The sequence below is a fragment of the Camelina sativa genome, chromosome 3 (genome assembly GCF_000633955.1).
Source record: "Camelina sativa cultivar DH55 chromosome 3, Cs, whole genome shotgun sequence".
Taxonomy (NCBI): domain Eukaryota; kingdom Viridiplantae; phylum Streptophyta; class Magnoliopsida; order Brassicales; family Brassicaceae; genus Camelina; species Camelina sativa.
In genome coordinates this window covers 8,533,067-8,547,411 of record NC_025687.1, presented here as the reverse complement: position 1 = coordinate 8,547,411, position 14,345 = coordinate 8,533,067, and the positions used below count along the sequence as shown (strand labels likewise).

The following is a 14,345-nucleotide window of genomic DNA, read 5'->3' as shown; positions in this document are numbered from 1 at the left end:
TTCGTGTCATGGAGTTGAGAATGTAAATCATAGATTTTTTTTTGGTGGTATCTTCATTTTCCGTTTTAGTCATCCTACATTTTACTTCTATTACCTTTAAATCTGAAATAAAAAAACTTCAAATTTTTTTGGGATGTATAATGATCATCAAGTTACTCATATCACATGAGTCATATGTTGTGATGGAGATCCTCAATATTTTTATGAAAAAAAACTTACACATGAAGTTAAGCCTCTTTAACAAGTTGAACGAAGCAATCGTCTTTTAAGTTTGAATGAATGATTAGGGAGGGAAGTGATAAGTAATTAAAGGGAAAAACAAAAAGAAAAGCATAAAGGGATATTACATTGAGCTCAAAGAAGCAAAGCAAGACTGAATTTTATTGCATGGAGAAAAGAGCTTGGAATTACAAGCTTTCGTACCAGCTTCCCCTTCAATTTTTTTTTATTCGTTTTCATCATTTTCAATTTATTCTTTCTGAATAAACACTTTTTTCTCCATTTACAGGAAAGCCTTCTTGCTTCTTCTTTGATAGCATTTTTCGTCAAGCCAAATCTTCTTCTCCCTATAAATTCATGGACTTTGTTTTGCTTATCTTACCATAATTACATCTTATTATTAACTTGTTGCTGTATTTAGATAAATCCCCCATTATACTGTATGTTGATTGTTGACACCATTTTTGTTTTTGTAAATTAATCAATTTTCCTCCTATATTAACTATGATGCCCCCAATTTTTCTGTAAGAGAAATTAAATTCACATGCATATTTATATATAAAGGTAAAAGGCTGTCCATGTCGGATAATAGGGAATGTTCAAAAGATATCTCAATATTCTTTGGTGATTCCATTTGATAGGGACATTGTGTGAAGAGCAATGCCCAAAAAGCAACACAAGATTGCACCTACTAAACTATATTTCCATGTACTTATCACACCATTCACCTTATCCAATAAACAGAACACATTCACATATATGTAGTTGTGTATGTTAAAATAGAAAAGGCAAGGAACTTCAAAAAAAAAAAAAGGAGCAAAGATAAAGAAAGAGAGAGAGAGACAGAGAGAGAGAGATATATATGCTTAGCTTCCCAAGAACAGAGTTCCAAGTGTAAACCTTTATTTGGTTCAAACTTGTCAGAATAGAGTTCTTCTAAAACCAGCCTTTATATATGCTTCCTTCTTACCAATCTTCTCTCCACTCCAAAGGGAAAGAGAGAGAGAGACACACAAAATTCTCTCTTCTTCTTTAACCTTTTTCCATTTATATAATCTCTCAAGTTGTACTTTCAGAAACACAATATTGTAGCTGCTAGTATCTAACACATTTACGTCTTCAAAATGGGTTTTTCAGTTCGTCATATAGGAATGATTCTTCTTCTTGTCATCGCGTTTTCGGTACTTCAAACGGATAAGGTTTCGGGTCTAAGAATATGGGACAGAGGAATGACGCTGCAACTTGAGTTTGTTCATCCTTTGCGTATTCTTGAAGAGTCTGATGAGTCCTCCTCCTCGTCATCAAAGGAAGAAAATATAGATACTAAGCGAGGCTTGGCGCCTTCCCCGATGGTTATGTCTGATCTTAATCAGTCTGTGAAGAGAATGATTGGAAGAGGTTCTGATCCTATACACAACAAATACAACAAATGCTGACATATTATTTTTTTTTTTTCTAAAAGTATAAGTTAAGGCTATACTCTGTTTCTGCAGTCTCAGTACTTCTATTTTCTTTCAGTAATCATGTTTTATAAAAAGGAAAGGTTAATTTTTTGTGTCTCTCAAATCTTAATCCTTCATGTGTTTAAGTTATATTATATTTATATACATTGTTCTTTTGAAACATGTCTTGCGTTATATATTCGTTTGATTTGATGCATTATCATATGAATATACAAGACTTTATTTGTGTGATTCTCTCTCTTTCGGATTGAATCTGTTCTGATAAATCAGATTATTATCACTTTATCAGTATAAACATTAAGCCCCAGAGAGTCATTGAAGTTCATCACCGCTAACAGCTCCGCCGTTGCTCTTCCATCGTTTGTCTCCCCCTTTTCAGGCATAGTCCTTTTGATATGAAGACAAATGTTTCCGGCGAGAATCTTTCCAATCTCTCACTTGTTGTGATGACCTTATGAAGTTCCTATTTGAGCACAATCTCATGTCTCCGATGCAGTTAGTTGTGCCCTCGGTCGTCTCCCCCATATTGGAGTCACCAAATCTGCTCATTTTTTTTCCGTCTTTGCTTGTTCCGGCTATGCTAGTCATAAGTCGAGATGGGTTGTCTTTGTTGTCTGTGCTTTCCCGATGAGAATCTCATTCATTCTCTCTCACTCGTTGTGAAGCTCATACATTCTCTCTCACTCGCTGTGAAATCTTGTGATTTTTTTCTGTACCGATGTTCTCGCCAGATCGAGATCTCTCTCGAGAGCTTCCAGATTTGTTACTAAAAGTCGTATGGTTGACATAAGGCCCTGCTCAGATGAATTTTCTAGTGATGGTCTTACCGATGAGAGAACCTTTCCCCATGTCATTCCATCACTCCGGTGTATCGGGTTTCCGCCGCCGAGACACATGCTCGACTCTTATGCAAAGACTTTAATGGTGATGAAACTTCCGTTAATCCCGCAGATGAGGTTTGTCCCACCAGACCGGAAAGTTGCTCCGATGCTCTTGGTTGCCTCTCCGGTTAACCGCTGCAGCTTGAGTTGTGATACCAATGATAGGCGAGAAACGGCGGAGAAACTAATCGAAGTGGGTCAGAATCAATTATCCTGGTCTTTGGGCCAGAGAAAATATTTCATGTTATTGGACCTGATGAGTCCATTAAGATTTCTTTTGTATATGGGCATTTCCTGGTTTTTAGGCCAGTGTTTAGTTTGCTTGTTATTGGGGATAATAAAACAAACAATTTCAAGTAGGATAGAGCACTGGTGGAGCAACACACGCTATAAAAGTACTTCAATTTCCTCATTTAACGAGAGTCCTTCAATAAAATTTCCTCTTATTAGGAGATATTTTTTTTCAAGATTTGGTTGTTGTTGTTGGCTCTCTTGCCCTTCCTTCATCTCTACTCTTGACTACGCAGTTTCTTCTTGACTCCCGCTCTTCGCTATCCACTTGGTATAGATCTTTCAACATGGTGCGGCAAGGTGGTTGCATCTTGGACCTTTTATCGGGCACTCGACTCTTGAGAATTCATTCCCACCCTACATGCTGTCTCCCTTTCCAGGGAGCTAATGATTCGTCATTAGTGCGAGTTAGGTTTTTAAAAACCCGTCGGAATCTTTGCATTCCATTGTGGCAATTTGTCGTTTTGCGACCGGTGATTCGTTCTTGGACAGCCTTTCGCCATCTCATGTGGACTATCCGCTTTGTGGTTCACCCTATCTATCTGGCTTGTATGCCCTTCTATCTTCTTAGTATTAGTTTATGTTGTCGTACTTTATGTTTGTATCTTTATTGTTATGTTGGGATGATGTGGTTTGCTAGGAACCTATTCATATTTGCTTTGATATTTTCTCATGTAAGTGTATTGACGGTTGTAAAGACTCATTTTAGAGGTGACTTCTTGTCACTAGCTTAATGAAATGGGGTTTGTTTGAAAAAAAAAAAACTAATGAAGACTTCCGAGAAAAAAAAAACAATCTTCAAGAGTTTTGGTTCTTGAGCCCAAATACAGACAACTCAGAAAGCCAACCAAGAAAAGTCGTCAAATAAGCTGGGCTTTTTATTTCAAATAAGCCCATTAAGTAATTTGTAGGAGTAGATTGTTTTTTTGTTCATGTTTAAATCAGATGAGAAATCTGTACGTTTGTCATAGAGATTTGCTACATTTTCAAAATTTATTTCTAAAACAATACTTATACTAGACGATTGTCAGTTTATCACAATTATCATATATTGTTGACATAAAATTTCTTTTGTTGATGATAAGTAATATACAAACTATGTCGGTTAGATATGGATGCTAAGATGATAATGGCTAAACATTTATGCTGCGAGTCTTAATGTTCATGAGTAAATTAATTATTCTAGCATAAATGTTGGTTACCTTCCTCTCAAATTATTTTCACCATTTCCATCATAGTTTGAATGAAACTGAGAACATGATCAGAAAATTTAGCATGCCATATATATTATCAAAACTATTTGTTTAATTATGAAGTTTTAAAAACAGTACGACCAAAATGATTGCCAAATTAACTGCTACTTAAAAAGAAGTTAAGTTGTTGGAAAAAAAGTGGAGTAGATTCAACCCCTTCCAACTATAGTTGTTTATGTAAGTAATAGTTTGGGAATCATTTTGGGCCCTTTTCTCGTGTTGGTTCCTTACTTTGTTTTTGTATCTCTGCCTGAGTCTGACGCAGTTACCACACACTTTTTGTTTAAACTTAACTCAAACTGATATTTTATTAATTAGTGCTATGTTTCTAATTTGTTGGTACGTATTAGTGATGATGTGTTTATCAGCAACTGAGTTTGAATCCAACATATAATGAGTGTGGAGTATATAATAAATTTCAAATGATTTGGGGTTGTAAGATTTTGGGTTGGCAACTTCACGAGTAGGGCACGGTTGGTGAGAAACAAAGAGTCTTTACACACAAATATTGAAGAACATCCCATCTCTCTATTCCAAAATGTAATAAATGCGGTCTTAACTACTTTAGTAGTATACTATTTTTGTAACGACTATATTTTGCTATAACGTGAATGCTTAATTTTAGTATGTTTAATGTTTTGATCATCATTTTGCAGTGTAATGCATCTATATAAGTTAACACTAATACACTATATATGTTCATGTTCTGTAAAAAAAAAAAAAACTACGTAGTTATTGGAGATGTCAAATATATAGATCTAGTCAAGAGATTGAACAGGAAGAACTCACCGTGTCTTAATTTTCTACTTGATGAAACAAACATCTTGACACTCTCCCGTGATTTTCGGCTTTTAATTTTCTAATAAAACAAACATCCAAGCATGCATATTTTATTTTTCAATTAAATCATTATGTTTACAAGTATATATATATATATATATATAATACTATATAATAATAAAAAATTGGAATTAAGTTGAAACCATTTTGATTTAACCAAAAATATACTTTGACATAATACAATGATTAGTAAAAGTCGACATCAGAACTTGTTAATGAGTCTCATATTCTTTTTGTTTGTATAATGCATGAGTCCATGACTTTATATTTTTCATATCTATCTCCAAATTGGATTTTTTTTTTTCTTTCTTTAGAGATTTGATTTGTTACACTGATCATACATTTCATAGAAAAATACCAAACCGTAGAATCTTCATAATGCCAAAATTCTTAAATTATTAAGCACTGTCGTTGACTCAATGCACTCTACAAGTTCATAATTTATATACAGAAAACAAAATTCTAGTTTTGATCATTTTTAGGGCATAAGCAATTTATAATCAAATCGCATGGGGCATTGACGTATTATCTTTTGTGTAACAACTGGGATCCACATTTGTTGATTTTACGACGTTAATACGTTATATACTTATATATACGTGTTCAACTGGGATAATTTTCATGTGAATTAGCCGGAATTCAAAAAAAAGAAAAATATAATGAGAATCTGTCAATCCAAGCGATTTAGGTAAAAAAAAAAAAAATCGTAGTTCTGAAAACAGATAATCTTACTTTTATTTTTGACAAAATTTATATTTTTTCGAAACAGTAAAACGCTAAACTAACATATAAACGTGCATGTACGTGAGAGTGATCAGATGATGTCAAAAAAACAAAAACAACTAATATATGTGTAACAAGCACATCAGTTCTCATATTCTTGTATTACGTAATGACAATGTTTGTAAGATATTACATTAGCAAATAAACAAATCAAATCATATAAATTAGAGGGCATGCGTTTCCCTTTTTTCTTGTTTTTTTAATTAGGGTGTGTTTTTGAAAGTAAAAAAAAAAGAAACTCAAGTATCTCTGAAACAACCCCCAAATCATACTAGCTATTATTATAAGTCATTTAAATACTAAAACTAGATCGAATTGAAATCCGAACTTTAACCACAAAACAAAACTTTTATCTACTGATTTTTTTTTCCCTTTTTTTTATAGATATTTGATAGAAGTTTATTTTTTTTGATAAACTATGTTTGATAGAAGTTCATTATAATAATAAAATAATGCGATTGATAATGCGATTATACTCCAACAGATCTGTCAATGTCTATTGCTTGTGGGAGCATGTCCCTTGGAGTGACTCGGATACGCATTTATTTTGTTTGTTCCATTATTTTATTTATTTCATGAGCTATACTAGTGGCTACCATTTAAAATGGTTTTCTAATAAATTATTTCTCCAATGAACTAAATGATTTAAGCTAAGCAATTGCACGTGAAAACAACGGTACAAATAAGGCTGATTTCTGATTTTTATGTTTTCAAAAAAAATTGAATTCTAATTTATATACTACTCTTATATTAAAACGTAGATTTTACTCGTATATCAAATTTTATCATTGAGATAAGAGTATACTATTCAAAATTCAATTTCAAAATCTTCAAAGATTTCAAAAATATCTCACTCCATTCGAACCTTCAAAAGAAATGGTTTACATATAGTAGATATCTAGATCACTGGTAATCTTATATATTCTGCATCATTTGTTATATTGTTGTACTTCTTACGAAACCTATTTTTACCCTTATCTTATTATTCCGAAGTCTTTGTCTTTACCAAATATAGATAAAATTCACTTCACAATGACTTTTGTTTTTTGCAACTTTTTCAAATGCTTCGGCAAATCCGTCGACAGTGCAGAGATATAGTCAACACTCAACAACCCTATTTATATGACAAGGGATACAAAGGCATCTGCAAGTACCCTTTTACTTCGTATCCAAATTAAAAGAGTCTTTGATCATTTCTCCCACAAAAAAAGGTCACCTAGAGGAAAACAAAAAAAAAAGAATCTTAGGGTTTTGTGGGAGATCAGTTTCCAAGGAAGATGAAGAAGAGGCAAGTGGTGGTTAAACAGAGAAAAAGCTCTTACACTACGACCTCTTCTTCAAGCAACATCCGTTACGTTGAGTGCCAGAAGAATCACGCAGCTAATATCGGCGGTTACGCAGTTGACGGTTGCCGGGAGTTTATGGCAAGCGGCGGTGGTGATGCTTTGACGTGTGCTGCTTGTGGCTGTCACCGGAATTTTCACCGGAGAGAGGTTGAGACGGAGGTTGTTTGTGAGTATTCTCCTCCGACTTAATGCAAGCAACTAATTAACGAAGATAGCAAAAAAGAAGAAAGAAAAACCAAGAGAGGTATTGATTATTTTTAATTAAAAAAAAAAAAAAAGCAAAGAAAAAGGAATCTGCCTGTATTTGATATATTGATTTATATTAGAGTTTGTATTCATGTATGTATATGGTTATCGATGTATATTCAAATACTTACATTAACGCCGATCTATATGATTATTGATTCGTCAAATCTTGATGTGATTGAGTGTTTATATACTTCAGTTAGATGTGTGCCTACATTTATCTAATTTAAGAATACATATTCGAAACCATTTGCGTTTTTTTTTTCTTTTTTTCTTTCGGATCTTGATTTTGTTTCTAATAACTGAAAACATGTTAAAGATAATGTTAAAGAAGTTAAGTAGTCTATTTTAGAATACATCGAGCCGTAGATAATTTTGGGGACGGATTCTGAAGACGTACGTAAAGTAAACCATTAACCTTCCCAAAACGTGAACTAATTATAATTATCACATTTTGAATATTATAGTCTATATTTGTATCATTGTATTGTATGCTAATATATTAAGAAGGATATATATGTATGCATGTACATAATAAATATTTCTTATCTGAAGGAGAGGAATCCTTAAGAGCACTCTTGCGTTGAAAGAGATGAATCCTTAGGAGCACTGGCTATCTCTTTCAATGGTTATTCACTTATTCTTAAGAATTAATATATTTGGATGTATATCTATATCGCACATGTACAGTACGAAGCCTATGGTCAATGACAGCAACAGAAAACGGGGATATACAGACTTTATAAATTGATAATTAAAGAATAAGCAACTTAAAGGTTTGGTCTTATACTTTTACTCTATTGAACTTTTTTAGCTAGATACGATCGAGAGTTGTTTTCTTGTTGATGTTTAAGCTTTTAGTTTTCTTTTGTTTTACTAACGTTACATTAAAAATTAGGATATTAGATAGCTTTGATCACGTAAAATTCTAAAAAAAATGAATTAGTATACATGTACCGAATCATATGTTCTTTCCCGTTGTCTCTTTCTCTTGAATATTCGCCCACCACTATACTGATACATACAAAAGATTCCGATTAAAATATTTTTTAAAAATAAAGATTCAAGTAAAATTATATAATACTTATCCATTGAACTTAAACTTAATGTCATTCTCTGTCAAACTATTTGGAGATCGTTTACAATGTTTATACTAAAAATATTATAAATCGAGTTCATAAACATATTAAAAAAATTAATAAAGCCTTAGGTCATGTGTCAAATGCATCACTTACCTATATAATTAACAGACGCTCTTAGTCATTATCATTCTTTTTCTGTTGCAAGAAAAGATCATGATGAAGGTTTTTTTTGTTTGTTATGTTTATGTTAAAAGTAATTTCAAACACGACGGCCCACATTTCAAATCATGTTATCAAATCGTTTAGGTTCATGTTTTTCAATTCGCTCGTTTGAAGCCATTAAATAATACATATCACAAAGCAATACAATACCACCAAAAACATATTCGCTACTTTTGCTCTCAGCTAAGTGGCCACTCGAATTTGTTGGAAAAGACCACTGTAGTCTTTTTATTACAGTAATTTAAAATTTTAATATGCCTTTGGAGCATACACATTGTGATTTCGTGATTCTCTGGACATTTATTTTACCATATATGTATGTTAGTAACTAAAGTAGGCCAATAACTAAAAACAGAGTTGGGGCATATTGAACCTTCTGCATAACGAAACGTTCAAGAACTGTATTCGAACCCACGCCAACCTTTGTCTCATGAACTCAGGCTTCCTACGTTGCTTGCTTGGCTCTAAAGTTTTCTAAAGCAAATGCTGATTGTCTCGAGGATCCAAAATCGGAGAGAAAAAAACGAGAGAGATCTCTATGTAAATAGAATTAATGATTAATTTTATAACAGATTTGGTTATAAGTTTATTTCTCGCAAGGTCAAAGCACTAAGTACATAAACTACTGGCTAGCTACTACTAAGTTTATACCCCGGACAGATAATATCACCATTTCACTGCACATTTTGTCTTCCCTTGATCATTCGCTTTAGTGTTGGAAGAAAAAAGTTGCACTCATCCCATTCGGTGTTTGTCATACACCCCTGTTCAACAAAAACAACAAATAACAAACCAAACTCTTATTGATCCAACACTTATAAATACGACAGAATGCAAGATTACCAAAGATTCACAGTACACTACCTGTATTTGTAAAGCTGCACCAAAATCATGTTTGTCTAAAGCTTGACAGAGATGAGTGAGTATTTCAGCAGCGTTCTTTGAGATGTCCCCATTATTTAGTTTCACAAACAGAGTTCCTAATTTCCTTGAGTGATCTTCTATCTCACGCTTCTTGGTAGGATTAGCTCGTGAATTACCTCCTGATGCTTCATATATCTCTTTAAACAGCCTTGTCAATGTAGCCACAATAGGCTTCTGGTGGGCTGGATCGTATCATAATAATATCATGAAGAAAACAATTCTGATTTTAGTAACACTTTTGTAGAAATAAATAAACCACATCCAATGATTAACGTTTTGCAATGTATGTACCTGGTACATTGGAAGTATCTGCGGTCTCAACGGTTGGTGGTGGTGGTGGAGCTACTACAGGTGCTGGTTCAGCTGCTACCTGCTGTGTTGGGGTCATAGGTCTCATTGGTGGAACAACAGTTTGTGGAATCTGAGAGTTGAGATATGGACCAACTTGTGAAGGAATGGGTTGATATGAGGCAGGAACAGGTGGAACATTGTATGTTGGGTTCGTGGATCGCTGGAGACAGAGGTCTTACGGTTAGTCAAAAGCTAACATGTGGAGACAAATAAACGAAAGAAAATGGAGATGGAAGTGAATCACATACAGAAAAATAAGAAAAATCCATGGTATGCTGCTGATATTGGTCCGCGTTGTTTAGTTCTCGAGGAGGATTCAAAGGAACAAAAGTAGTTCTTGATGGCTGAGCATTGCTTATTGTAGCTGGAGGAAAATATTTCTGCAGGAAAAAAAAACCATAGTAATTAAGGCTTGGTCCATGAAAGTGATAGGAGATAGCAAAGTATGTTTTGTTTCAAGTCAAACAAAAGACCTTTTGATATGGCTTGGAGATTTCAGGCTGAGTGTTTTCTGATGCAGAAGGTTTAGTAATTTCTGCAGGAAAATAATAAGAATCCATGGTATGCTGCTGATATTGGTCCGCGTTCTTTAGTTCTTGAGGGGGATTCAATGGGACAAAAGTAGTTCTTGATGGCTGATGAGCATTGCTTATTGGAGCTGGAAGAGAAGAATTCTGCAGGAAAAAAAACATAGTAATTAAGGTTTGGACCATGAAAGTGATAAATATAAGCAAAAACCAAGTAGATAGCAAAGTATGTTTTGTTCCAAGTCAAACAGAAGACCTTTTGATATGGCTTGGAGAATTCAGGCGCCTGAGTGTTTTCTAATGCAGACGGGTTACTAATTTCTGCAAGAAACAATATCAAACACTTTAGCTAATTTCATAATGACAAGTCTCTTCTAAAGCATATTAATCACAATGTGTAGCTGAATACAGACCAGGTTCTGCATACAGAGCAATCCGATTCCGCAAGATTGAAAGGTCGGATGAGAAATCACCAGAGTCAAGAAATTTCAAGAATTTTATCGCGGTTGCAAGAAGTCCTTGACTAGCCAAAATCTCAGCATAACTCTCAAAGAGACTGCGTAGAGACGTGCTGAATCTCCTGTTTCCAGTTGCCAAAGTTAAGACAAGCGTTTTCTCCATAAGATCCTATTTCAATTCAATACAAATAACAAAAATAGGTTTGAGCAGAGAAGTCCATAATTCAATCCGAACCTGAACACGCTCAGCATAAGATTTTCCAGCACTTTCGTTTTCAAGGCACCTTGACCAAATGTCTACTGTTTTATTGACATTGCCTGAACAAATGTAACACAGAGTTGCAGCCAAAGTAAAACCAGTAGCAATCAAATTTGAGGCTAGAGCATCACAGAGGCTTGTCCATTCTTCTCCTTCTGCAAACTGTTTATCAAAATAGAAAGAAAAAAAAAACAAAACATCCATTAGAAGTAGTTAGTGACATCAAAACTTCTGGGAGCAAACATTTTAATAGCGATATGACAATAGAAAATATCTTACAGTGCAGATAAGAGCAAGAGTTTCTTTCCAAGATTTAGGTGGTCTTGTATCCACAAGGGTCATTAGATCATTGTTCATCATTGCAGAAACAACCTGACACAGATAAACATAGTAGTTGTACCATTTTGGCAAACGAACAAAAATATAAGATGGCACTTTCCAATATATCAAGTAAAGTTGAAAGCATCGTCTAAATATATATAATACCTTCATGTAAGGTGCAATGCTCATCTTCAGATACGTATCACGTGTACTCTCCCACAATGTTGTACCACCAACATGAGCAATAACTAAAGCATCAGCCATCTTATTTGCAGATAAACACTGAGAAACTGCTTTCTTGTAATCTCCCACACTTAATGAACGTTGGATGGCATCATCAACTGTTGGATCAGAGATTCCTTCTTCTTCTTCTTCTGACATTTGTTGTTGAGTTTGTTCTACGTTTTCAGAAGAAGATGTAGCATGAGGCTCACTAACAATTTTATCCGTTTCCTCAGACGATGAACTAAAGCCTACATGGGTACGCAACTTGGACTTTGCAGTTCCATCCTCGCCAAGCATGATTTTTAGCAAGCCCCATGTTTCCTTCTCCTCCTCGGAACTGCATAAACAATGTATTGAAACATAACGGAAACTTATGAGTTTCTGTTTAGTTATCTAAGGATGAATTGATACATACTGTCATAAGTTTATTTTCATTATATAATTAGGACACATAAGGTGTAGTGTTATAATAACCATGGATTCATAGGATAAGTATTTGTATAGGTCATATATATATATATATATTATTCAGATTGATAAATTTCAAACACCAAAGCAAAATTGGAAAGAGATACCTCAAGGTTATAGATGCCAATTTTCCCATCAACTGAAGAAGCTGATATAACTCCAGGTATCTTTGGATACCAATGGACATCAAAATTGCAATTGCTACCAATAGGTAACTCAGCCACAATCTGACATAAATGAACAAAAGATACAATTAATTAAGATAAAGTAGGTAGCTAAGTAGCGTATGCTGCAAATAGTTCGGTTGTGTCTTCACCTGTCCTGTTTTTGTGTTCCAGCAAATAGTTCGGTTGTCTTTCGCACAAGTAAGCAGATACGAACTGTCACTTGGACACCACTCCATTGCAATCACACCTGTTATATAACAAGTATCACCACTATGTTCCAACAGTAATGATAACAACAATTCTAGGGTAAAGGAGATTGGATATACCTCTTTGATGGCCAACAAAAGTGCGAACAGGTGACTGTAGATACCTTATGTCCAAAAGCTGATAGGAAACATCTTTAGATACAAATCTAATAGCTAAAATTTTGATTTAACTTGAACAAACAAATGATTACCTTAACATTTGTTGAACTGTCTTCATCTGATGCAACAATGATCTGATTAAAATTATCAGGGTCCCACTGCAAAACGGAGCATCGATTTGGACCTGTAAATCTGTCCACTGATCCGGAGTTTTTGAAGCTGTTGATTGGATAATGGACATATCATATAAGAGATCACAAAGGGCTTCTGAGAGATATCAAATTCGAAATAAACCAAGATATATAAAATACTTACTCTGTTATAACCTTCTTGTTATTCACATCCCATATCACTAAGGAAAAACAAAAGATCAGTTTTTTAGCATCAACCTATCATACAAGGAAAGATAAATTATGAAAACTTTAATATTCTCACCAGTAGTCCCGTTATATGAAGTAGATGCTAAAACATGTTGAAACTCTCTGTTCCACGATACCGAAGAGATTTCCTCTTGCACTGAAGAACCAGGACCCTTTTCAATATCAACACACACACAAAAAGTGCAGTGGATCATGAGCCTATTAGCATGCAATGCTTATGATAAGATAGAGCAAGAACCTGAGCTATATGTATGGTTGCGTACCTTTAGATAATGGGAAGGCTCTGAAGGGTTTGCTAAATCCCAAACGCAAACTGTACCATCATCAGCCCCGGAAGCAAGTTGATTTGGGGACTTGACATTAAATTCAAGACCACGAACCTAATTACAAGACAAATGTACACATGTCTTGGAATTAAGAAAAAAGATAATAACATGAATTTCTGAGAGAATAAAAAAAAGAGATACAACAAACTCACATGTCCTTGGTGTTATGAAAGATGTCTAAAATGCTCAATTTCACCAGACTCAGAACTAAATCAACAGATACATCATTAATATACTTATCATAATCAGTATCAATTTAAGCAAGGCTAATAAACAAAGTTAAAATTTAGGGATAAGAAAAAAAAAAAGAATCACCGATTCGGATTTTATAAACCGATATTTCCATCGACGAGTCCACCGGCTATGAGACCATAACTTCCCCAAGCTAGTCGAGTAAACCTCTCAGAGCTCGAGCAGTGACCAACTAGTTTCAGATCACGATCGTTGGACCTAAAATCAAGTTCGAAGATCTCCAGATTGGCGGATGAACTAAACGACAGATCTACTGCTCCGGACATGGTTCCGGTTGCCATAAACGGAGCTTCCGGAGAAAAGGCTGCGAAAGCAGATCAGATCTATCAACCTTCGTTATGCAATCCATTGTAACAGTAACAAGAAATCAACGATTTCGTAGAGAGAACACAAAGAGACTTTGAATTTGGGTTTTCGAATGTTTGATGACAAAATTAGTGGATTTATATAGTAAACGCGTAAGGGCAATCTCGTCATGTTCTCCCTTTGTGTTCTGTTATCACTACCATCCACAACACGACACGTCGCTTTTTGTGATGTCTTAATTTTTTAAAAGACGAATATACCCAGATCTCCAAACAAATTTGAGGCCTTGTCTTAATACAACAACAAAAAGATTGTGGTTGTGAAGCCCAGTGGATCGGTTAGGGCCTCTATGCCTCACAATTGTACATTTAAAAAAAAAAAAAAAAAAAA

General features: G+C 34.4%; 1 protein-coding gene and 1 pseudogene across 1 annotated transcript; one reads left to right on the top strand and one right to left on the bottom strand.

Moving 5' to 3' along the window:
* LOC104776000 (mini zinc finger protein 3-like) lies at positions 6,624–7,571 on the top strand. Its single transcript, XM_010499986.2, has one exon. It carries the CDS (start codon positions 7,008–7,010, stop codon positions 7,263–7,265), a length of 258 nt encoding a protein of 85 aa, XP_010498288.1. The 5' UTR covers positions 6,624–7,007; the 3' UTR covers positions 7,266–7,571.
* Positions 9,207–14,045, bottom strand: LOC104775998 (annotated as a pseudogene).